The sequence below is a fragment of the Melanotaenia boesemani genome, chromosome 20 (assembly GCF_017639745.1).
Source record: "Melanotaenia boesemani isolate fMelBoe1 chromosome 20, fMelBoe1.pri, whole genome shotgun sequence".
NCBI classification, from domain to species: domain Eukaryota; kingdom Metazoa; phylum Chordata; class Actinopteri; order Atheriniformes; family Melanotaeniidae; genus Melanotaenia; species Melanotaenia boesemani.
Window position 1 is genome coordinate 29,425,241 of NC_055701.1, and position 25,439 is coordinate 29,450,679.

A 25,439-nucleotide genomic window follows, 5' to 3' on the forward strand; every position below is an offset into this window, starting at 1 on the left:
CTGGAACTACTTTTTACACATTGCTGAACATCACCCTGGAACTACTTTTTCCACCGTGCCGAACATCACCCTGGAACTACTTTTTACACCGTGCTGAAGATCACCCTGGAACTACTTTTTACACCAAGCTGAACACCACCTTGGAACTACTTTTTACACTGTGCCGAACATCAACTTGGAACTACTTTTTACACTGTGCCGAACATCACCCTGGAACTACTTTTTACACCGTGCCGAACATCACCCTGGAACTACTTTTTACACCGTGCCGAACATCACCCTGGAACTACTTTTTACACCGTGCCGAACATCACCCTGAAACAACTTTTTACACCGTGCCGAACATCACCCTGGAAGTACTTTTTACACCGTGCCGAACATCACCCTGGAAGTACTTTTTACACCAAGCTGAACACCACCCTAGAACTACTTTTTACACATTGCTGAACATCACCCTGGAACTACTTTTTCCACCATGCCGAACATCACCCTGGAACTACTTTTTACACCATGCTGAACATCACCCTGGAACTACTTTTTACACCAAGCTGAACACCACCCTGGAGCTACTTTTTACACCGTGCTGAACATCACCCTGGAACTACTTTTTACACTGTGCTGAACATCACCCTGGAACTACTTTTTACACCAAGCTGAACACCACCCTGGAACTACTTTTTACACCAAGCTGAACATCACCCTGGAACTACTTTTTACACCATGCTGAATGTCACCCTGGAACTACTTTTTACACCGTGCCGAACATCACCCTGGAACTACTTTTTACACCATGCTGAACATCCCCCTGGAACTACTTTTTACACCAAGCTGAACACCATCCTGGAACTACTTTTTACACATTGCTGAACATCACCCTGGAACTACTTTTTCCACCGTGCCGAACATCACCCTGGAACTACTTTTTACACCGTGCTGAAGATCACCCTGGAACTACTTTTTACACCAAGCTGAACACCACCTTGGAACTACTTTTTACACTGTGCCGAACATCAACTTGGAACTACTTTTTACACTGTGCCGAACATCACCCTGGAACTACTTTTTACACCGTGCCGAACATCACCCTGGAACTACTTTTTACACCGTGCCGAACATCACCCTGGAACTACTTTTTACACCGTGCCGAACATCACCCTGAAACAACTTTTTACACCGTGCCGAACATCACCCTGGAAGTACTTTTTACACCGTGCCGAACATCACCCTGGAAGTACTTTTTACACCAAGCTGAACACCACCCTAGAACTACTTTTTACACATTGCTGAACATCACCCTGGAACTACTTTTTCCACCATGCCGAACATCACCCTGGAACTACTTTTTACACCATGCTGAACATCACCCTGGAACTACTTTTTACACCAAGCTGAACACCACCCTGGAGCTACTTTTTACACCGTGCTGAACATCACCCTGGAACTACTTTTTACACTGTGCTGAACATCACCCTGGAACTACTTTTTACACCAAGCTGAACACCACCCTGGAACTACTTTTTACACCTTGCTGAACATCACCCTTGAACTACTTTTTACACCGTGCTGAACATCACCCTGGAACTACTTTTTACACAGTGCCGAACATCACCCTGGAACTACTTTTTACACAGTGCCGAACATCACCCTGGAACTACTTTTTACACCGTGCTGAACATCACCCTGGAACTACTTTTAACACCGTGCTAAACATCACCCTGGAACTACTTTTTAAACCGTGCCGAACATCAACCTGGAACTACTTTTTACACTGTGCCGAACATCACCCTGGAACTACTTTTTACACCGTGCTAAATATCACCCTGGAACTACTTTTTACACCGTGCCGAACATCACCCTGGAACTACTTTTTACACCGTGCCGAACATCACCCTGGAACTACTTTTTACACCGTGCCGAACATCACCCTGAAACTACTTTTTACACCGTGCCGAACATCACCCTGGAACTACTTTTTACACCGTGCCGAACATCACCCTGGAGCTACTTTTTACACCGTGCTGAACACCACCCTGGAACTACTTTTTCCAGACATGTTGGTGCATCAGCTCATAATTTTCATCACATGGTGAAACGTCTCTGTGTCATCATCTGACATGATGGTTTTCTTCTACTAGGAATAAAATATGAGCTGATGAGGTTTATAAATCATTGAACGCTGTTTTATTTTAACACAATCGTCCAACTTTTTTTTGTTGGGGGGGGTGTTAAACATGGAATTAGAAGTAGAAGTACAGGCTGTACAGGGTCTCTGGAAGAAGGGTTACAAAGTCAAAGTGCCATGTTTGATGAACTGGGAAGAGGATGGTTTCTAATCAACTCGGCTCAGCCTCCATCACGTCGGACTAAACGCTGGCTGCTCCAACCAGATTTGTTGTCAACCAGAGAAGAAGCCCTTTGCCCTGTAATTCAGATGGTGTAGTGTATATGTTGATCTGTAAGAAATGACCTGAGACACTGAAGTGGTAATTCTGGCACACAACCTGGATTTTCAGCTTCGGCCTGTAAATGCTCTCCCTCACTCTCACACCTCTTTATCTAACTCTCCCCCTCGTGTTGCCACCAGTAGAGTGTTGCTTCTAATGGGATTCAAAGGCCTGGATCGCCCATCAGACCCAATCAATAGGCCTTTCATTGGCCGCCATCTCTTAGCGCCTTACAAAGAGCAGCCTGTGCGTGTGTGTGTGTGTGTGTGTGTGTGTGTTTGCTTGCATATATAAGCGTGCATGCTAGCATCCTCTTGCCTCACTGATCTCCCCGGGGTTCCGGAAAGACCTGTGCTTATTCGCTCCACGCGCCCTAAAACACACATACAGACACACACACATCCACAAACACACGCCAGCTGGACCAAATATTCTGCAGGGAGAGCAGCTCCACTCCACCCACGGTTGCCCTGGAGCTGTGTGTGCTTGTGTGTGACAGAGAAATCTAGAGAAAGAGAAGCTGTGTGTGAAAGTATGCGTGCACGAGAGGAAAACAGAAAAAAGACAACTTCATCTCCCAAACGCAACATTTCTGTAATTTGCTTATAAGCCAAACAGGAATAAAGGAAGTTCAGAGAACATCTTGGGAGTCGGGAGACGGTTTTTGTTGTTGAGAAATATTAAGATCATTTTAATTGTCCTTGCTGAGAAGAATTTGTTAGCGTGGTAAATATATTTGCAATCCTCTATTAAATGAAGCTTCAGTGTTTCCCAGAAACTATAAAGACTGATGTTGTGTGCTGGCTTGTTCCCTCTGAGCTGCTTCAACACCATCAACCCGGATGTAACTGCCGTTTAATTAGTGATCAAACCTTCACAGAGAAATCAGAAGTGTGGATGTGATGCTGACACACAGCGTTATTCATTTAAAAAACAACTTTCTGCAAGACTAACACACACCTGCTCCAACAAGCTCACTTACAAAGTACAAAGGAAAGTAGATCCTAGAACTCCAGGCCTCACTAAGACCAGGAGACTAGATCCTAGAACTCCAGTCCTCACTAAGACCAGGTACGTAGATCCTAGAACTCCAGTCCTCACTAAGACCAGGAGACTAGATCCTAGAACTCCAGTCCTCACTAAGACCAGGAACGTAGATCCTAGAACTCCAGTCCTCACTAAGACCAGGTACATAGATCCTAGAACTGCAGTCCTCACTAAGACCAGGAGACTAGATCCTAGAACTCCAGTCCTCACTAAGACCAGGAACGTAGATCCTAGAACTGCAGTCCTCACTAAGACCAGGAAAGAAGGTCCTAGAACTCCAGTCCTCACTAAGACCCGGAAAGTAGATCCTAGAACTCCAGTCCTCACTAAGACCAGGAGACTAGATCCTAGAACTCCAGTCCTCACTAAGACCAGGAACGTAGATCCTAGAACTGCAGTCCTCACTAAGACCAGGAAAGAAGGTCCTAGAACTCCAGTCCTCACTAAGACCCGGAAAGTAGATCCTAGAACTCCAGTCCTCACTAAGACCCGGAAAGTAGATCCTAGAACTCCAGTCCTCACTAAGACCAGGAGACTAGATCCTAGAACTCCAGTCCTCACTAAGACCAGGAACGTAGATCCTAGAACTCCAGTCCTCACTAAAACCAGGAAAGTAGATCCTAGAACTCCAGTCCTCACTAAGACCCGGAAAGTAGATCCTAGAACTCCAGTCCTCACTAAGACCCGGAAAGTAGATCCTAGAACTCCAGTCCTCACTAAGACCAGGAAAGTAGATCCTAGAACTCCAGTCCTCACTAAGACCAGGTACGTAGATCCTAGAACTCCAGTCCTCACTAAGACCAGGAGACTAGATCCTAGAACTCCAGTCCTCACTAAGACCAGGAACGTAGATCCTAGAACTCCAGTCCTCACTAAGACCAGCAGACTAGATCCTAGAACTCCAGTCCTCACTAAGACCCGGAAAGTAGATCCTAGAACTCCAGTCCTCAGATATTTACACTGGCTTCCTGCTGTTGGTTTCCAAAGACCTGAATGGTTTAGGACCAAGTTCAAGTTCAAGTTCAAGTTTATTTATATAGCACATTTTCTGCAACAGCAGTTGCCCAAAGTGCTGAACAACAGAACAAAAACACTCCACAGTTAAAATAAACACTACACAATAAAACAATAAAAACCAATAAAAACAAAAACAGAAATAAAAATTGATAAAAAGATAAAATCTATAAAATAATGAAAACAACAAAACTAGAATTAAAAACTAGAATAAAATTAAATAATAAAAGACGCGAATGTCAAGCTCAGTTTTGTTCAAATGCCAGTGCAAAGAAGTAGGTTTTGAGTAAAGACTTAAAACCAGCGACAGACTGAGCCGCTCTAATGTGAAGGGGAAGTCTGACCAGACTCCATTGAGGACCTTCTGGTAGGTTTGAAGCAACCAGATCCCTCAGGTCATCAGGCTCAGGTCTACTTTCTGTTCCCAGAGTCAGAACTAAACGTGGAGAGGCAGCGTTCAGCTTTTATGCTCCTCACATGTGGAACAAACTCCCAGAAACCTGCAGGTCTGCTGACTCTGCAGTTTTACATCAGAGTTAAAACTTTTCTATTTGCTGCCATTTATCAGAACAGCTGTTAATTCCCCACACTGGAACTTCATTTCTGGATTTTTATTTTATTTTATTTTATTTTATTTTATCTTCTTTCTGTTTTCATTTTTATTTCTTTTAAAGTTTGTTTTTAATGAACTTGTTAACTCCTTCCTGCAGCCCGCTGTAATTGTCTTCTACATGAAATGTTCTGTACAAATAAATTAGCCTAAAGTCAGTGGCTCAGATCCTCCTTCCTTACATCCACAACTGCTGTTTAACGTTGTTTAATGTTCCTTCTGTTACCCTTTGTGACCTGGTAGTGGTATTAGGCTAGTGCCAGATAGGGTGATGGTGGGCATGGCAAGTTTAAGACAGAAAGAAAAAAAGCTAGAATAAAATAGATAAAATGCAAGAAATGAAGTTGCTTTACATCACATGCTAGAAAATGGATATCAACACACCAGCTGTTCTGCACTGTGACTGATTCAGCAAACACAAGAAGAGTTCAGAAGAAGAGAGGAAAGGAAAGAAAGAGACAGAACAAGAGAAGAGACAAGAGTCAACATCAGACTGAGCTGAAAGCAGGGACAATAACCTATGAACACGCTGGGTGGATCCTCAGGTTCACCAAACAGGACAGAGAAGGAAAGATGGACCCTGCTCTGTTTTCAGAGTTTCCTCTATGTAAACTAATGGCAGGATTAACTGATTTATGATCGGCTTAGCATCTCTGGTTGCTCTAAAACGTCTGCTAAACACATTTTAAATGCAAGCATTTTCTCAGAAGAAAATCTGAGGAAAAACGTAGAAAGAAACAAAAATGAAAAATGTGTCAGGAGAGGAAGAGGAGAACCAGAGAGAACAGGGCTTTTCAGCAATCAAAAGATATGCAATTATTCACTCAAACACACACTAATAACTACAAAGTGTAAGTGTGACTATCAACACAAACACACAGACACACACAAACAGCCAGTTAGCTCACATGCTATCAACAGTGTAGCAGTTCAAAGTCCTATTAGCGATGCTTTTTCATCCTCTTTTGCTTTATTTAACAAGACATGCCAATTATGAGCCAAGAATTCTAATTGAAGCTAACCGCCGCTAACGTTAGCGCTACTGGCACCCACAACAAAGTCAACACATGTAAACAAACCCACAAACAAACATACAACACACACACTTCTCACAAAGCAGAAATAAATGCTGTATCTAGATAAGACGTGTGTGTGTGTGTGTGTGTGTGTGTGTGTGTGTGTGTGTGTGTGTGTGTGTGTGTGTGTGTGTGTGTGTGTGGATCTGTGTACATAATGCTGTTCTGCAGGGATGAATTTGGAGATGCTGATTTGGAAATCTGTCTAGGAACATGCAAATGTATGCAAATAGTACGTCTGTGTGTGTGAGAGTGTGTGTGCAGTAAAACAGAAGCTACTACTGTGTATATGTTTGCATTTGTAGACTAATATGCAAATACAGTCGGCTAGCGATGTGTGTGTGTGTGTGTCACATTGTGCATCAGTTATTTTTTACACTGATATGCATCGACATGTGAAATGTGAGTTTTGTGGGCTCTGTGTGTGTGTGTGTGTGTGTGTGTGTGTGTGTGTGTGTGTGTGTGTGTGTGTGTGTGTGTGTGTGTGTGTGTGTGTGTGTAATGTGTAAGTGGAAATTACCAAAATACATAAAGAATTATTTGAGTTTCTCTCTTCGGAAGAACAAAAGATGAAGCGAGGAGGTAAGAGGAGAGGAGAGGAGGTAAGAGGAGAGGAGAGGAGGTAAGAGGAGAGGAGAGGAGGTAAGAGGAGAGGAGAGGAGGTAAGAGGAGAGGAGAGGAGGTAAGAGGAGAGGAGAAGAGGTAAGAGGAGAGGAGAGGAGGTAAGAGGAGAGGAGAGGAGGTAAGAGGAGAGGAGAGGAGGTAAGAGGAGAGGAGAGGAGGTAAGAGGAGAGGAGAGGAGGTAAGAGGAGAGGAGAGGAGGTAAGAGGAGAGGAGAGGAGGTAAGAGGAGAGGAGAAGAGGTAAGAGGAGAGGAGAGGAGGTAAGAGGAGAGGAGAGGAGGTAAGAGGAGAGGAGAGGAGGTAGATGGTCAGCAGGAGAGCAGGAGCATGAACACTAACGGTGGCAAAAAAAAAAGGAAAATAGCTTGAAAACAAGCTGGAAGAAGAGAAATCAGGTTGGGATTCGTTGTGTTCGTGTTTCTTTTCCCTCTAGCCAATGATCATCTTAAAATTTGTTTAAAAACTCTGACCTTGTTAAATTAAATTCCCGTGTTAAAGTGTTAAATTCCCGGATTCATTGCAGAACTCCAGCCAGTCCTGCTACTTTAGCTGGTTAGCTGATACATATATGTAGACGTGTGCAGCACCACACATTATCGGCAGGGATACATTATGATACCATACGCAGCGAGGTGCAGGACGAAGCATCATGGTGGAAGCGGAGGACATGTGATGGGTTACAAATAAGATGTCCATGACATCCACATCTGCCGACAATGACGAAAGAATCAGTCGGCTTCGTTGTGTTTGTGGTTGCTTGCAATAAGTTTCAGCTTCACTCTGCTGAAGGATGAAAAACTCTCAGATCAGAATTTGATATGAATCAATATAATAAATCATGTTCCACAGCCTTTAATGTTGCAGCAGCTTGTAAATAAAGAGGATTTCTGATCAATTAGCTGCTGTTTCTCTCACATTAGATTAAATGCAAAAGAGAAAAGAGTGTGTATTCCATGCTGACTGAAATATTTAGGCAATTAACTTCAATCTTTCCATTTCTATACCCACTTAATCCAATTTAAGGTTGCGGGGGGCTGGAGCCAATCCAAGCTGCCATCAGGCGAGAAATGGGGTACACCCTGAACAGTCAGGGTACAGCACACACGCTCACCACAGCCAATTTAAAATCACCAATTTACCCAACATGTATTGTTTCTGGACTGTGAGAGGAAGCCTCCAAACAGAAAATGGCTTCTATGAAACACGGAGTCTCTTTCCTGCCCGTGCTGCATGCTGGTTCGTGCACGACAGTTTATACACCAGCACATTTACTAGAAAACAGGGAAAACGCTGAATTAATGGCATTATGTATGCAAATCATGTTCATACGCATGTGTTGCAGTGTCTGTGCCCAGAAGACTTTTCACTGGATTGAAAGGAATAGATTATAAATAGGAAGAAATTTATTAATAAAGGTAACAAAACAAATCACAGCAACATGTGCACTCTCACCAGGTGAGTGTCCAGGTACACCCTCAGGCTATCCAGGTCCTGCCTGGGCTGCGTCCAGTTCTCGGTGCTGTCCAGCGCCTCTTGTAGCCATGAGATGAACCCGTCCAACTTCTGCACAAAACACTGGAACAAGAGAGATGAAGCAAGACAGAGAGACAATTTAGTCTGAGATTTAAAAGGGAAAAAATGCTGGAGTCACATCAAACCACACAAATCACTTCAGAGGACAGAGCCCCCCTCTCTGGAATGAGCTCAGAAAGAGGCAGAAAGAGAAAAGCAAATTAGAGCGACACTTAGTTGAAGGCGAAGCAGATCAAAACACCAAGAATGAAAAGAAAAAGTCCAACAGGTAATGGTATGCAACAGGGAGAGGGGAGGGCAGGAAAGGCCGCGAACGCAAGAGATTGAAGAGGTTGGAAGAATCGAGCGAAATAAAACAAAAGGAGAGTGGAGGAAAAGGCGAGACTGTTTAAGAACTGATTCCAGGTGAATTAATTCAAGGACAGAAAGAACAAAAACAAAACCTGCAGGATGAAACCAGCAATAACAGCATCCAGACAAAGAGAAGAAAGAAAAGATGCACATTTATCAGAAGAGGAAAAATTCATGGCAAGACAGACCAGAGTCAGACAAATCTGTCAAAGAAATTCAATTTCATGAAAAGAAAGGGGGAATTAAATGATAAAAGAATCGTATATCTTTGTTCTATTAATAATAATTTTATTATTAAATGTACTGTATATCATTATTTCTCTTGCAAACCCACCATCCACCCATCGTCAGGGTTCACGGGGGCAGCCGAGCGGCGCTCCGCCTCACCTCCTATGGCTGCTAACGGGGGGTTTGGGGGTGACCCTGATGGATTTCTCTGGAGCTTTTGAAAAAGTAATGAGAGGAATGAAGAATATGAAACATGAAGCAAAAATAAGACAAGAAAAAGAAGAAAAGAAACACCTGGGAAAGACACAGAGAATGAAAGAGAAAGGAGAATGGACGGGATGAAAAACAAATATAAAAATAAGAATGACGGGGGCTGAGAAGAGAGAACGAGATAAAAGGAAAAGAGACAGAAAAAGAAAAGGAGGGGTAGAGAAGACTGTGGCGAGTTGAACAGGTATCGCTCCATCAATGGCAGGCTGCCCTTCATCCGAGAACACCGACAGACTGACAAGCAGACGTCGCTCCGCCTCGGTGGAGACGTACTGCCATCTGCTGGCTGAGAGGAGAACTGAGGCAGGACCCCACCAACAAGTCCGCACATTTCACACCCCATAAACATTCTTTAACTGGGTTTACATGATATCATCGCCTCACTGTCTGTTTTGGGATTTTTTCCTCCCACCTCTCTTTCAGAGAGCTCTTAGATCAATCACTGCAGGATCAGGAGAATCCATGTGAAATAGTGTCTGATCCAATATTGATTTCTCCCTTTAAATCCACTTCACTGTTGAAGGAGCAGAAGAGACGGCTTAAAAGAAGAAGGAAGAAGTAAGAGTTTAAATCTTCATTCTTGAAAGGGAGGCGGAGGAGGTGAAAGGGGGAGAAAACACATTAAATCGTGAAGCGAGGATCAGATAAAAGAAGAAAGTGTTTAAACCTCTTTTAGGGAGAAAAACAAAAGAAAATGGGAGGATTAAAGGAGTTTAAAAGGAGCGAGAGTTTTCCGTCTTTAAACCAGCTCGTCTGTACAAAAGCAACCAGTAAGCAACGCTGGCCGAAGCAGACAGAGACGAACCTGCTGAAATGTCTCAGTCAGGACGGAAAAGGCTGTTCAAACACATATTCTCACAGGATTTTTACTGGAACTTCACATTCAGATGAATTATTGAGCAAACCTGAGACTGTTTCTTGTGATATCTTGTAGTTCATTCTCTGTAGTGGAATATCCACATTTTAAAATTGAAAGCTGGTGGTGATGAGGAGGCACCTTCATCTCAGGTCTGGAGGAGCTTGCTGAGCTCAGTGCTGGTGATGCAGTCAGGTTAATGTACAACCTCTGGACAATATCTGAGAATGCAGACGTACTGCAGCACACAGGTGATCTGGCTTCATAAGAAAAACACATTTTTAATGACTGTAACCTCAACATGAGCCATGTTAGCTCTGCATGCTGGAGTTCAACCATGAGGCTGAAGATAAAGAATGGACATCTGAGCTTCATTACTGACATTTCTACCTTTAAAACTCTGAGCTTCAGACATGTTTAATGCCACACCCTGCAGCCTCCTGCAGCTCAGGAACTGCATTCACAGCTTTCCTTCCAGCCCAGAGCATCACACGAGCTGCGACTTTCACCGGCTCAGAGAAGAGACAGGATGCAAGACGGAGGCTGTTGTAGCCGTCGCTAGGGGGCGCTACAGTGCAGGGGAGCAGCTCTCATGCTGGCCTCGTTGTTGGAGCCGCTCTGGGTAAGCAACACATGAACAAACAAAAAACGAACCTGCATAATTCAACTTTCCAAAAAGTTTTTATATTTTTATGTTTAAAAGCGGCACAACACAGCCAATGAGGCGCCATGGCGGCTTGAACATGTGCAGTGAAAGGAATGGAGGCTTTGGGTGATAAACCCGAGCCTAACGCCATACCATAAAGCATTTATGTTTACGTAGATATTACAGGTCATATCAGTATTCCGTGCATATTGCATGTTTTCTGTTATCATGCTGCCCCAGTCCGAGTCCATGCAGAATTTCCATGTAGGAAAATGGTGCAATTAAAAAAGTTTTCCTCAAATCAGCTACGAAGACGGAACCTTTCAGGGAATATACAGCTGATAAATAAAGGATAAGGATTGTTATCAGCTGCACAAAGTCATTTTTTAATGTTAGTTTTTGTTTAGTATTTTTCTATTGTCATACTTTTAATCACTTTTCTACTTTGACTCATCTGAATTTCTCCATCTTCAGGATGAATAAAAGTATCTCAAATTTCTTTTCTGTTATTGTACAATGATTTTCTCTAATTCATTTGCAGTTGATATCCATGTTCTGGATCTTCTACCCGTGACTCCAGCTGGAACGGCTGCAGCTGATTCACAGCTGACGCCTCCACACAGAGGTCAAGCTGGAGCTGCGACCAGCTAGAAACACCACCACGAAGGAAAGCGAGGTGGGGGTGAAAGGTGATTTACATAAAACTGAAGACATACAGGAATGTGAGCTCTGAAATTCATTCTTTCCAGTCAGGCCTCCAACATCTCGCCTGAATAACAAGTGTAACTGTGACCGCCGATCATCAAGCAGACAATTCTAATATTTCATACAATGAGTTGTTTTCATATCTTTCTCTGAGAGCTATCTAGAAAACTAATGGTGGAGTGAAGGAGGCTGCAGCAGGAAGGTAAATCTGATGGAAATTACCGGAGCTGCCACATGTGTGCATCCACGCTTTCACCTCGCCTCCAAATCGCTGTATCCAATCTATACGTGTGTGTGCGTGTCGTCGTATGGATATAGGAGCATCTGCTCGTCTGTGAAGATAAAATGTGTTTGTGCTCATCACACATGCCTCTGATGTCAGCGTGGATGTGTGTGTGTGATGCAAACCTTGACCGATTGAGCGGCTATATGTTAATTACAACCGTGACCCTTAAAAAAATGTAAAAAACATCGATATGATCCCGTCCATCTCTCCACCGTTCGTTATGAAAGGGAGATAGAAATCAAAATATTGATGAGTGGAGGGGAGGAGAGGAAGAATGAGGGAGGAAGAACGTGAGGAAAGAGAAAGAAGCAAATCAGAAAAGAGAGAAGAAGGTGGATGGGACATAAAGTAAACTAAAAACAAGTTAAGAGCAAATGATACAAGAGGAGAAATACAGGATTAAAACATAGAGGAGGAGAGAAATCACAAGATGAACGACAGGAAATAAAAGATGAGTAAATGACGGAAAATATGAAGAATGGAGTGGTTAAAGCAGAAGAAGGGATCAGGTTAATGAAAGAAAATGAGAAAAACTGGGAGCAGGAGATGAAAAAGAGAGAAGGGAGAAGCACGAGGAGGAAGAGGATGTAGAGAGATCAGCCCTGGTTTGGGTATCGACCAGCATGCACTGGGCTGCTTACAGCTGCTTTGATGTCTCTAAACCAGTGAGACTCCTGAGGGGCAGAGAGGCCTGCTGGGAGCTGAAATGCCTGATCTGATCCTCTGCCGCCTGGATAACCGCTCTGATATTATGCTTCATCTCTTCCTCCTGTGGTTCGGCTCTTCACCACTGGATAATTACTGTTCAGCTGACGGGGCTTTCTGAAGGACGATGCTGATAGATTTGGACTCAAACTCCCGACAGACGATGTTTGGCTTCAATGATTAATATGTTACAGGCAGTAGGTCTGATTTCCATGCAGGGAGCACGAGGCAGCACAATATAAAGATATAACTGCTGCTAGGCTGAGGGCAGCTATTGATGCTCAGATTCCTCTACAAGAAGCAAAAACTGCAGAAATACAACACAATCATTGGGTTACTTCACCAGCTCCACCTCTTCAACTTCCTGTTAACACTAATATCCAACCAGCCAATCACACGGCAGCATGTAGCCATGGAGACGTGGTGAAGACGACCTGCTGAAGTTCAACCTGAGCATCAGGATGAGGAAGAAAGAGGATGAACGTGGCATGGTAGTTAGTATGGTATTTACTGGGATTTCCACACACAACCATCTCCAGGGTTTCCAGAGAATGGTCTGAAGAAGAGAAAATATCCAGAGCAGCAGTTGTCTGGACCAGGATGTCTGGTTGATGTCAGAGGTCAGAGGAGAATGGGCAGACTGGTTGGAGATGATAGAAAACAACAGGAAGTCCAATAAGCTCTGGTTCCAACCATGAAGCTCAAATCATGCCTAATATTTAAAAATATCTCTATAAGTGAGGTAAAACATGTTTAAAGGTGCTTTAGAAAGTGACGTGATGTCCTACTCAGACACATACAGTAGCTTCATTCAAGAGCTAAGACCTAAAATCAGCTGACTCATGGAACAGAAACACACAACAACAATGGCCAAGGTATGAAATACTGAACCCAAACTGTGTGATGCTGTCAATATGGAGAAAACCTCTGAGGAAGGTTTCCACCACCTGCTTCCATCTATCACACCAGGATTAAAAAGGACGACCCAGTACTAGAAGGTGGACCTGATGAAGACAACCCAGTACTAGAAGGTGGACCTGATGAAGAGGACAACCCAGTACTAGAAGGTGGACCTGATGAAGAGGACGACCCGGTACTAGTAGGCGGACCCGATGAAGAGGACGACCAGGTACTAAAAGGTGGACCCGATGAAGAGGACGACCTGGTACTAGAAGGTGGACCCGATGAAGAGGACGACCTGGTACTAGAAGGTGACCCGATGAAGAGGACGACCTGGTACTAGAAGGTGGACCCGATGAAGAGGACGGCCCGGTACTAGAAGGCGGACCCGATGAAGAGGACGACCCGGTACTAGAAGGCGGACCCGATGAAGAGGACGACCCGGTACTAGAGGGCGGACCCGATGAAGAGGACGACCCGGTACTAGAAGGCGGACCCGATGAAGAGGACGGCCCGGTACTAGAAGGCGGACCCGATGAAGAGGACGACCCGGTACTAGAAGGCGGTCCTGTTGCCCAAAGAACAAACGAACGAACAAACAAACAAACGAACGAACGAACGAACAAACAAACGAACGAACGAAAGAACAAACTTATGAGAGGTGACCTGATGTGGTGGTATGGTTCTCTCCAGGGCTGAAGGGTGTGTTGGCAGGTTTTTATAAAAACTAGTTGGGCTGGTTTGTGAAAGCTGTTGGTATACGTGTTCCTTTCATTTGATTTCTCCTTCATTCAAGCAGGAAGGTGCCATGAGGATATAATCTTTAGCTCTTATTTCTTTGTGGTGAAGCTTGTAATACAAAATAACCCCCAGTTCACGTTAAAAATAGTAACTTCTAGTAAAATCTAAATAGAAAACGAGTGGGCCCCTAGTATCAGCGCTGCATGCATGAAGTTTAGATGCAGAATTCACTTTCAGGAAATTCAAGAATTAACATTTCTTTCTAATTAAGTTCCAACTTAAGTTTCGCTGAGGCATCTTTTTCCTCGGACCAAACTTCAGAGGGTCGCCGTCCTGCAGTGACCCTGCTTCATCCACATCACGTGAATCAGGTGCTGAAGCAAGGAAACATCTAAAAGCTGCAGGACAACGGCTCCTGAGGACGCATCTGGACATCCCCGTCTGAGGACTTTACATAAATTGTGCTTACATTGTTGTTTTTTTAAGACTAGCAAGCCAAGCTGACGCTAATTATAAGTTCTTAAAGTCATTACAAGCACACACCGGAGACGTGATGTGTTAGAAAACCTTAAGGAAACGTTTTGAGACATTAATAATGGGCTTAATGGATCATTCTAAGTGTCTGTTGCAGCCTCTGATCCGTCCCTGTCTCCATGTTTGTCTATAACCTGGTTAAATACACAGTTGTTAACATTAACAAACATCTCTGCATAAACTCTGCCAGGACCCGGAGATGTGTGTGGTTAGCTGTCTCCTCCTGGACAGCCGAACAACACCTGGAAAAAGGTAAGAAACTGGAACTAAATGTAGATATTGAATTTAAGGGGGATTGGAGTGAGGCCGGCTGAGTTATTAAACTGACAACATGAAGCTGTTGTACCAACGCTGCATGTGGCTGACATACGACAACTCGAGTGGAGGAAAGTTTGATTAGGCATTTATTAATCCGGCTTTCATAGAAAAGGTGGAAACTGCAGACAGACGGTGGATTAGTGCTGAATTCAGTTTAATATTTAGGAATCTGTGTCTGTAGAATATATGTAGAATATATATGTAGAGCTGTTCGTCTGGGAGGGCTCCTGTATGTGTGTGTGTGTGTGTAGTTTTATTTTAACATCCTGCTCTAGAATTTGGGGAAAACGAAACCTCAACTTCCCACATGTTGCATTACTAAATGAGTCCAGCGCCTCATCGTGCCCACCCTTCCATGCTGCTTGTTGTTCCATGTAAACCAGCCTGTAGAAGCTGAAGCTCAGGACAGCCTCAGATTTTTTATGTAAAATTAATTAATAGATATGGAATGATCAGCAGTGACCAAGCCTTTTCTCATCTCATCGTTCTCTCAAGTCTTGGCTTTCAGGAGAAAAAATATTGTTATTGAAACAAACACACAACAGAAACTATTTCCATGTTTCCACTTTTTCCTCATTTCCAGTTATTCCTGCTACTATTTACCTGCTATCCTCACTAAACCAACTCCAGCTCAGCTGCTTTGTGGCGCCACCGTGCATCAGAAACGTCTTCTTGGCTTTATTCCAGCCATAGAGGAGCATTATTTTTCTTCTTTTCACACACACATAGAACTTTCTGCTCACTGGTTGATCTTTGGCTGCTCCTGATTGGACGTTACCGTCAATCTAAGCTCTCTGATTGGTGGAAAGTCTGACAGGAAGTGGCTTCATCATCATGTCCAGGTCTAAATAGAGGTCTCTTAGCAACATAGTAGTGATGGTGATGTTTTTATGGTGAAATGTGATAAATAATGCTGTTATCATGGATCATTGTGGGTTTACCAGATAGAGTCTCTGAATTAAACTACATTTAGTGGCTGGATTGTAAACCTGCTGGACGGGATAGAAATGTCTGGAAAACCTCCGTAGATCAGCTAAAGGGTTAAATATCCATCACATTTACCCCACAGAGCTCCTGATGATGATAGAAAAACCTCGGGGAGAGCTGATGGAGGTTTAAGAGTTAATAGCCTAATAAGTTTTCCTGACACTCAAAACTCTGATAAGTTAGCATCTAAATGTTGTCCATACATTTCTGTTTTTTTTTTATCATTATTTTTGTTTCTAAGCTGCTCGGAGCATCTCTGACTGTCTCCGGCAGCTCTGCCTTCGCCTCCTCTTTAACCTGTTTATCCATACAAACAAAGAGAAGATAAAACAGCCCTCTACTTCATCCTCCTCCATCTCTCTCATTTTTCTATCCTCTCTGCTGTCGGTGGGCATCCTTGATCCCCCTGCTGGGCCAATCAGACGATTGCTGATGCAAGTCTGTTGTCTTTCTGTCTCCCACTGCTCTCAGATAGGCCGGCGTGCCACAGAGTCTCCAAATACACAGACACCTCACACTGAGGATGTTGATGCCGGCCCAGACAGCCTATACCATGTGACCGCATCATCCATAGGACACTCATCTGCCTGATAAACTGTTTCTATGTCAGCTTTTGTTATTATTTTGATTTGTTTTTAGGGAATTTAGCTGCACGGCAGGCACTGAATCCCATGCAGTGCTATTAGGAAGTTTGGATTTCAGCGGACGTGTATTACAGGAATCTGCCTCAGACGTTTATGATGACAAGCAGGACGTTGACGTGATGTGGACGCAAATCATGTGAGGATCAGATCCAACATCACAAATGATGAAGAGGTCAAGGTCAAGAGACACTGGCATTAAAATTAGAGGTGAAAAGAAATTCTTGGATAAAACATTTATTTCTACCAGCAAAGCAGCCTGGAGAGAAGAAGGAGGTCTGAGAGGAACCAGAAGCAAACCTGAATAAAAGACCTGCTTGCTTTCACCAACTAACACGTGCAGTGGAAGTGAGCAGGCACGATGGCAACAGCAGTCACAGAACAACCACAAGTCACACTTCTAGTTTTACAGCAACCTGTTTCTGCATCACATCTGGTAACCTTCCAGTGGGAGCAGACGCTGCAGGCCTTCCCTGAAAGAGACGTTGTCTGGATGGGAGCAGATGTTGCTCTAAAACCTCCATGTACTTTTCAGCATTGATGGAGCTTCACAGATGTGGAAGCTGCCCACGCCATAGGCACTAATGCAGCCCCATCCCATCAGAGATGCAGCTTTTCACCTGTCCACTGATAACAAGCTGGATGCTCCCTCTCCTCTTTAGTCTGCAGGACACGCCGTCCATGCTTTCCACAAACTACTTCACATCTTCATCCAGGTTTCCACTTTGCCTCAGACCATTTTAATGAGCTTTGGTCCAGAGACGACGGAAGAAGCTGGTTCTGGATCCTGTTCACATCTGGCTTCTTCTCTGCATGATGGCTGCGAAACTCCGTTGTATTCGGTAAAACCTTTCCCAGCTTTACCTGGAATAAACTGCAGATGAGGGATTCTAGAACTTTACGTTCACTGGCGTTATAAAGCATAGTTAACATGTTAAACAGACACTGCAGTTTATTTACTAGTTCATATAGTTCAGGTCGGGTATTAGGAATGAAAAGTTGGTCAGAAGAATTATGATTTATTCTGCAGAGATTTAGTTTTTTTCTCCTCGGCTCAGATCAGATCCCCTCGCCTCATCACACATACACCTGAATCCCTGCTTAATAACACCTGGATGGATGATATTCTTGCTCTGCTCCAGAATTTGACTCATTTCTGCTCCAGCAGTGATCTTTCCACGGCTTCTCCTCTCTGGACGGATGATTTTTCATCCCCTCTCATTGTGTGTTCTGTATTCAGCAGAGACTCTGCGGCGAGACTGAATGTCATCCTCCATACTGAGACGACGGCGCTTCTCTCTTCACTTCCTCTATTAGGCAGCTCATCCATCGCCATGATTACATGCTGCTAATTAAGCAGCTAATCAGCTAATTACCCAGGAGCAGAGAGGAATGAGGAGTGTGTGTTTGTGTGTGTGGTTAACACGAGGTGTCATGTGCCAGACAGCACAGCATAACTCCGGAGTTTCAAAGGTTTGTTTTCAGCTGTTCGCTGTGTTTTAATGGAAGTTTGTTCGTGTTTTTTTTTTTCTGTAATCTTCAAATAATTCATCCAGAGCTTCGTATCAAAGCAACATTTTGAGGTTTTATATTTACGGTATTTTGCTCCTTTTAGACCTGAGATAAGTAATATTAATGACTTCATCCACTTTTTCACACGCTGGTCATGTCAGTGTTAATGTTGCCCACACTTGGTCCAGACAGCTGCGACGGAAACCCGGATGGGTCATCACTAAAGCCCTCATGCAGCCATATCTCCATGGCAATTAGCATATAAAAGCATGATAAAAAACAACCTGCCAGAAGGAAAAGGAAACATCTGCCTGTTAGCCGCACATCTCAAAAAGTTTCATTAAATTTTCAAGATCTCTCAGAAATGGAATAAAAGAAAAGTGATTAGATTTTGGGGGTGATCTGGATCGATAAGTTAACCCAAACCCTGGATCCAGGAATGTTTAAGGATTCTTTATGATGTGGAGACAGAGATAATTTTGCCATTATAACCTCAAACTGAACAATAATACCAACGATCATTGGTAAAATGAACTAAGGCGGCTTGGCCGAGCTCTGGCTGATTCTAGACTCTAGATTTTTTATGTTTGCATCAAGAAAAAAATGGAAATAACTAAAACTTAAAGACGTGCTGAGTGTTGATGTGATTTCACACATTTATAGTGAAGGGAAATTAATTCATGCAGAATAATCGTAATTATTTCACCAACAATAATCGTACCAAGAACATCTGTAACGATAACCCTGAACAGGTCACCTGTCCATCGCAGAGGCAAACACCCACTCACTCCTACACCCCTGTCTGAACCCTCCCCGGCCGAGACTCGAACCGGCAACCTTCTCGCTGAGAGGCCGCAGTGCCAACCAGCCTGCAGCTCGCTAACAAGTTCACCAAAATCACAAATTCTGCCACGGTGCAGCTTGGAGATGAAGACGATGTTGGAGTAGCCGTCGCTGCCAAGGCTCAGCTGTGGGGCTAAAAATAAAAAACACCGAGTAAAATCAACGTTTTAGGTTGTTGGTCTTACATTTTAAGGCCTTATGAGGTGCAGATAGAAAGTTCAGTGGTACTACTTTAACTCCGCCTCTTACACAGCGGTTTGCTGATTTCTTTTTAACCTACCTCTTGTGTTAATTTTCTGTTGCCATCTCTCATGTTAATGGGTCAGTTTTGTCTCGTGTCTTAAATCAGCTGTAAAATACACAAAAAACATTTGTCTATCGTCCTGTTTCTTTCTTATCTCTCCTTGCTGGGCTTCCTTATTCATGAAAATGTTGATTGTAATGTTTGTGGTGTGGGCCTCCAGGACATTTTTCCTGCCCCTCAGTTTTAATAAAAAAGATGATAAAATGATCCTCTAGAGAATCATATAATAAAAGCTTGTTGGGTTACCGGACTGTTACTAAAAGGGTATCAGAACACATTTCTGAAAAAAACTGGTTTCATTTATCTTTTCTTTTTAATAAGATGACTATAGTAACATCTACGGTGTTACAGGTCCGTTTGGACTCATATACATTTGTTTCAAGAAAAAGGCCAAAAAGTCTTTTTTTCCTTCAGTTTCTCGAAGCCTCTTTTTACTGAAACTGGCATAAATAGCTGAAAACGTGTTGTTGTCACTGACTCTTGTAACAGCAAACCTTGTGATTCCCGGCGTCCTTCTGATGAGATCTGCAGCAGCTGACCTGCATCATGAGTCCTGACCTGCGGCAGATTTCACCGTGTTAGAGTTTAATCTTTCAGGTGGAGCAGCTTCACTAACTGTAAGCCCCTCATCAGACTCATCAGACGTGTCTTCTGGATGACGCTCCACGTGGTCTTCCTCCTCAGAAAGCAGCTCAGCCGCATCGATTTGTTGCTCATTTTTACCAACAACTTGTCTCACTGAGAATTTTCTTCTCATGTTTGCTTACTGCAAATTGCAGGTGTGCAGGTCAGCAGATCTCCCCTGAACGCTGGACTCGGCCAGCTTTGTGTGTTAGTTTGCAGGTTTACAGAAACAACACAAAAGGAGGATCCTCTGAAGCTGATGACTGGCTGAGGAGCAGGCTGTCAGTGTGGTGGATAACGGGGCACTTTCATTTCAGTTTATATCTAATTATTGCTTTATAATCTTATTTTTACAACTGGGTCAAAACCGACCCGAACACAGAGGTTTTCATTTCAACATGAACATTTTTAAATTTGAGAAAATTTTGCTTTATTTTGATGAAATAGGGGTTCCTGATGAAGTCAAAAAGCCTTGATGCAATAAACATATTTATGTGGTTCTTTTACACATTTAATACCTAAAAATGGGTCATGCCAACACTAACACAAGAGGAAGGTTAAGAAAGAGGGATTCAGACCTGAGAAATGTCCTGTTAACTTCAAATCCTCAGTAATTCCACTCAAAGCCTGTTAGTCTGTAATAAAATCCTTTTTCTCTTTTTCTTTCTGTGGTATTAAATCACGTCCAGTATTTTCTACATTTTAGTTGTGAGTGTGAAATTCTACTATCATGATGATCCTGGCTAAATGAAGTACTTCATCCTCCTTCCCAAACAAAGCTGATATGATCCTAATATAACTATAAATTATATTAAAACACCTACAGAAATAGGCTTTAAATTCATAAAGATCACAAGATTTCTGAGACACCGTATGCAAGTTTAAGATGTGTCAACAAGTAAAACTACATCTACCTCACTGATGCTGCAAGTAAATATTTTAATACTTTAAACATTAATCTTCATGTCACTGATGAGCAAAGGTTTGACATTTCATCAGTGAAATCACCATTAATACAGATTCTTAATACAGCCGCTATCATTTAAATGGGATAATAGGGCACAGGGTACAGTTTGCTGAGGGGATCCGACTGTTGGCCAAACGGGTCACCGATCATCAGCTTCAAGGACATCTCTTCACTCGGATGGTCTTTAATTCACAGACGGACCCTAAAGTAGCTGCCTGACCATCCTCAGTGGAAATCCTATTACAGCTGCCTGGCTGTCTGCGGGCGTCTTACCCAGCTAACACACCAGATAACACACATGTGCTCAAGTGCATTGATCCCTGGAGGGGATGTTACAGCAGCTAAGTTAAATGTTACAGGAGGAATCAAAGATGTTTAGAAGTAAAATGTGAAGGCAATAAAGGTGAGCGAGTAAAGTACGACAATAAAAAATATTGAAAAGGCAGCAAAGCCTCTTTATGGTGCTAATTAAAGGAGCAGCCATGAGGAGAAACAGTCCCCAGAGCTATTGACATTTTACCATATTCCATATGACAGATAGTATGACTGATTAGTTCACCGGGCAGCCTCATCAATAATCTGCCTGCCAATCAAGCGTGACCTTTAGAAGTTAGGTGATGAATTAAGAGGGCCACAGGACAATCCGATACTGGCCCTGCAAACCATGTTGACAGCTGTGTTGGAGAGATGAAAGTGCTCCTGCAGAGGTCATTCTGGTTCTCCCTCATTAGAATGAACTACATGGATTTTTCTGGAGTTATATTTTAGCTCTGCTACAAAAACATGCTGAAGGCCAGAGAAAACTTCTTCTCAGCCCACCGAGGGGGGCTTCATGTCTGACAGACAGAAGAGCATACCTCGATCTTCCTCCAGATATCTGGGTCTTTGTCCTGACTCTGGATGTCCTCCAGCAGCTGCTGCACCAGAGGGACACATCCACGCCCGTCCACCAGGGGCGCTGTCATCTGCAGGCATCTGTCCGCAGACCTCCTCCCCTCATCATCCTCAGACTGCAGGTCGCTGAAGGGCCCGGACTCAATGCTTTCGTCCAGTGAGGGGGCGATATCACTGGAGGAGGTGGGGCTAAAGCGAGGACGCTGAGAAGGGCACACGAGACAGCAACATGGTGTATTACTTACGTCTGTTTTTTAAGCATTTATGGCAGGGAGGTGTCAAACTGTCGGGGGCCACAGTATCTGATCCAAAATGATCTGGATCAGTTAAATAAGAGTATAATATTGTCAATGCTTATATATCCTAGAACTCCAGTCCTCACTAAGACCAGGAGACTAGATCCTAGAACTGCAGTCCTCACTAAGACCAGGAAAGTAGATCCTAGAACTCCAGTACTCACTAAGACCAGGAAAGTAGATCCTAGAACTCCAATACTCACTAACACCAGGAAAGTAGATCCTAGAACTCCAGTACTCACTAAGACCAGGAAAGTAGATCCTAGAACTCCAATACTCACTAAGACCAGGAAAGTATATCCTAGAACTCCAGTCCTCACTAAGACCAGGAAAGTAGATCGTAGAACTCCAGTCCTCAATAAGACCAGGAAAGTAGATCCTAGAACTCCAATACTCACTAAGACCAGGAAAGTAGATCCTAGAACTCCAGTACTCACTAAGACCAGGAGACTAGATCCAAGAACTCCAGTCCTCACTAAGATCAGGAAAGTAGATCCTAGAACTCCAATACTCACTAAGACCAGGAAAGTAGATCCTAGAACTCCAGTCCTCACTAAGACCAGGAAAGTAGATCCTAGAACTCCAGTCCTCACTAAGACCAGGAAAGTAGATCCTAGAACTCCAATACTCACTAAGACCAGGAAAGTAGATCCTAGAACTCCAGTACTCACTAAGACCAGGAAAGTAGATCCTAGAACTCCAATACTCACTAAGACCAGGAAAGTAGATCCTAGAACTCCAGTCCTCACTAAGACCAGGAAAGTAGATCCTAGAACTCCAATACTCACTAAGACCAGGAAAGTAGATCCTAGAACTCCAGTACTCACTAAGACCAGTAGACTAGGTCCTAGAACTCCAGTCCTCACTAAGACCAGGAAAGTAAATCCTAGAACTCCAATACTCACTAAGACCAGGAAAGTAGATCCTAGAACTCCAATACTCACTAAGACCAGGAACGTAGATCCTAGAACTCCAGTCCTCACTAAGACCAGGAGACTAGATCCTAGAACTCCAACACTCACTAAGACCAGGAAAGTAGATCCTAGAACTCCAATACTCACTAATACCAGGAAAGTAGATCATAGAACTCCAATACTCACTAAGACCAGGAACATAGATCCTAGAACTCCAGTCCTCACTAAGACCAGGAAAGTAGATCCTAGAACTCCAATACTCACTAAGACCAGAAAGTATTCTAGAACTCCAATCCTCACTAAGACCAGGAAAGAAGATCCTAGAACTCCAGTCCTCACTAAGACCAGGAAAGTAGATCCTAGAACTCCAGTCCTCACTAAGACCAGGAGACTAGATCCTAGAACTCCAATACTCACTAAGACCAGGAAAGTAGATCCTAGAACTCCAGTACTCACTAAGACCAGGAGACTAGGTCCTAGAACTCCAGTCCACACTAAGACCAGGAAAGTAGATCCTAGAACTCCAATACTCATTAAGACCAGGAAAGTAGATCCTAGAACTCCAATACTCACTAAGACCAGGAACGTAGATCCTAGAACTCCAGTCCTCACTAAGACCAGGAAAGTAGATCCTAGAACTCCAATACTCACTAAGACCAGAAAGTATTCTAGAACTCCAATCCTCACTAAGACCAGGAAAGAAGATCCTAGAACTCCAGTCCTCACTAAGACCAGGAACATAGATCCTAGAACTCTAGTCCTCACTAAGACCAGGAGACTAGGTCCTAGAACTCCAGTCCTCACTAAGACCAGGAAAGTAGATCCTAGAACTCCAGTACTCACTAAGACCAGGAGACTAGGTCCTAGAACTCCAGTCCACACTAAGACCAGGAAAGTAGATCCTAGAACTCCAATACTCACTAAGACCAGGAAAGTAGATCCTAGAACTCCAATACTCACTAAGACCAGGAACGTAGATCCTAGAACTCCAGTCCTCACTAAGACCAGGAAAGTAGATCCTAGAACTCCAATACTCACTAACACCAGGACAGTAGATCCTGGAACTCCAGTCCTCACTAAGACCAGGAAAGTAGATCCTAGAACTCCAGTCCTCACTAAGACCAGGAAAGTAGATCCTAGAACTCCAATACTCACTAAGACCAGGAAAGTAGATCCTAGAACTCCAGTACTCACTAAGACCAGGAGACTAGATCCTAGAACTCCAATACTCACTAAGACCAAGAACATAGATCCTAGAACTCCAGTCCTCACTAAGACCAGGAAAGTAGATCCTAGAACTCCAATACTCACTAAGACCAGGAAAGTAGATCCTAGAACTCCAGTACTCACTAAGACCAGGAGACTAGGTCCTAGAACTCCAGTCCTCACTAAGACCAGGAAAGTAGATCCTAGAACTCCAATACTCACTAAGACCAGGAAAGTAGATCCTAGAACTCCAATACTCACTAAGACCAGGAACGTAGATCCTAGAACTCCAGTCCTCACTAAGACCAGGAGACTAGATCCTAGAACTCCAATACTCACTAAGACCAGAAAGTTTTCTAGAACTCCAATCCTCACTAAGACCAGGAAAGTAGATCCTAGAACTCCAGTCCTCACTAAGACCAGGAAAGTAGATCCTAGAACTCCAATACTCACTAAGACCAGGAACATAGATCCTAGAACTCTAGTCCTCACTAAGACCAGGAGACTAGGTCCTAGAACTCCAGTCCTCACTAAGACCAGGAAAGTAGATCCTAGAACTCCAATACTCACTAAGACCAGGAAAGTAGATCCTAGAACTCCAGTACTCACTAAGACCAGGAACATAGATCCTAGAACTCCAGTCCTCAGCTCTTTACACGGGCTTCCTGTCTGGCAAAGAACTGACTACAAAATCCCCACACTGGAACTTCATTTCTGGCTTTTATCTGTTTAATTTTAGCTTTTTGTTTCTATTTAATTTTCTTTTTTTTCTTTTCAGAGTTTATGTCATTGCTTCCTGCACCCCGCTGTAATGCTTTTAATGTTTTATGCAAAAAACTATGAAATGGGTCATACCCGTAGTGGCAGCGGGGATGCAACGTCATCCCCGCTTTCCCCTATGCTGCTGACGTTGTCCCAGTCAGAGTTGAGCTCCGTCAGCTCCCAGTCATCCACATCCTGCAGAGCTGCCAGGGTCGAGTCTTCATGCCTCTGCAGAGAAGGTTTTAACACCAACAGCAAATTACACACTGAATTATCCACTTACAGTCAGGAAGATGACCAGGGATCTCTACTGACCAATGGGATGGACTGGGTCAAACTTTCCAGTTTCTTAGCCAATGCTTCAGTTTTACGGAGCTGATCGGGGAGAGCCAGAAACTCCTCTGACCCGTACCAGTGCTCCCTGTCTGGGCTGACTTTAGGGGATGCATGTCCCCCCTGTCACATGAGCAGAGAAGAGATGGAAATACGTTTCATAAGTGACATGGAAGGAAACGGCATGTGTTGAGGTTGTATTTGTATCATTTTAAGACCTGTTAAGGATCGAAAGAGAAGAGAATACTTCCTAATTTACCATCATCATAG

At 43.5% G+C, this 25,439-nt stretch overlaps 1 protein-coding gene across 1 annotated transcript in view; it reads right to left on the reverse strand.

The window, feature by feature from the left end:
- akap6 (A kinase (PRKA) anchor protein 6) overlaps positions 1-25,439 on the reverse strand; it is a 315,131-nt gene that overhangs the window by 193,402 nt on the left and 96,290 nt on the right. The window contains exons 8-11 of the mRNA XM_041971385.1: positions 25,152-25,292; positions 24,930-25,064; positions 21,622-21,861; positions 8,266-8,388 (exon numbers count right to left, since the gene is read on the reverse strand). Of these exons, the coding sequence (XP_041827319.1) occupies positions 8,266-8,388; positions 21,622-21,861; positions 24,930-25,064; positions 25,152-25,292 (639 nt within the window). The remainder of the gene's footprint in view (positions 1-8,265; positions 8,389-21,621; positions 21,862-24,929; positions 25,065-25,151; positions 25,293-25,439) is intronic.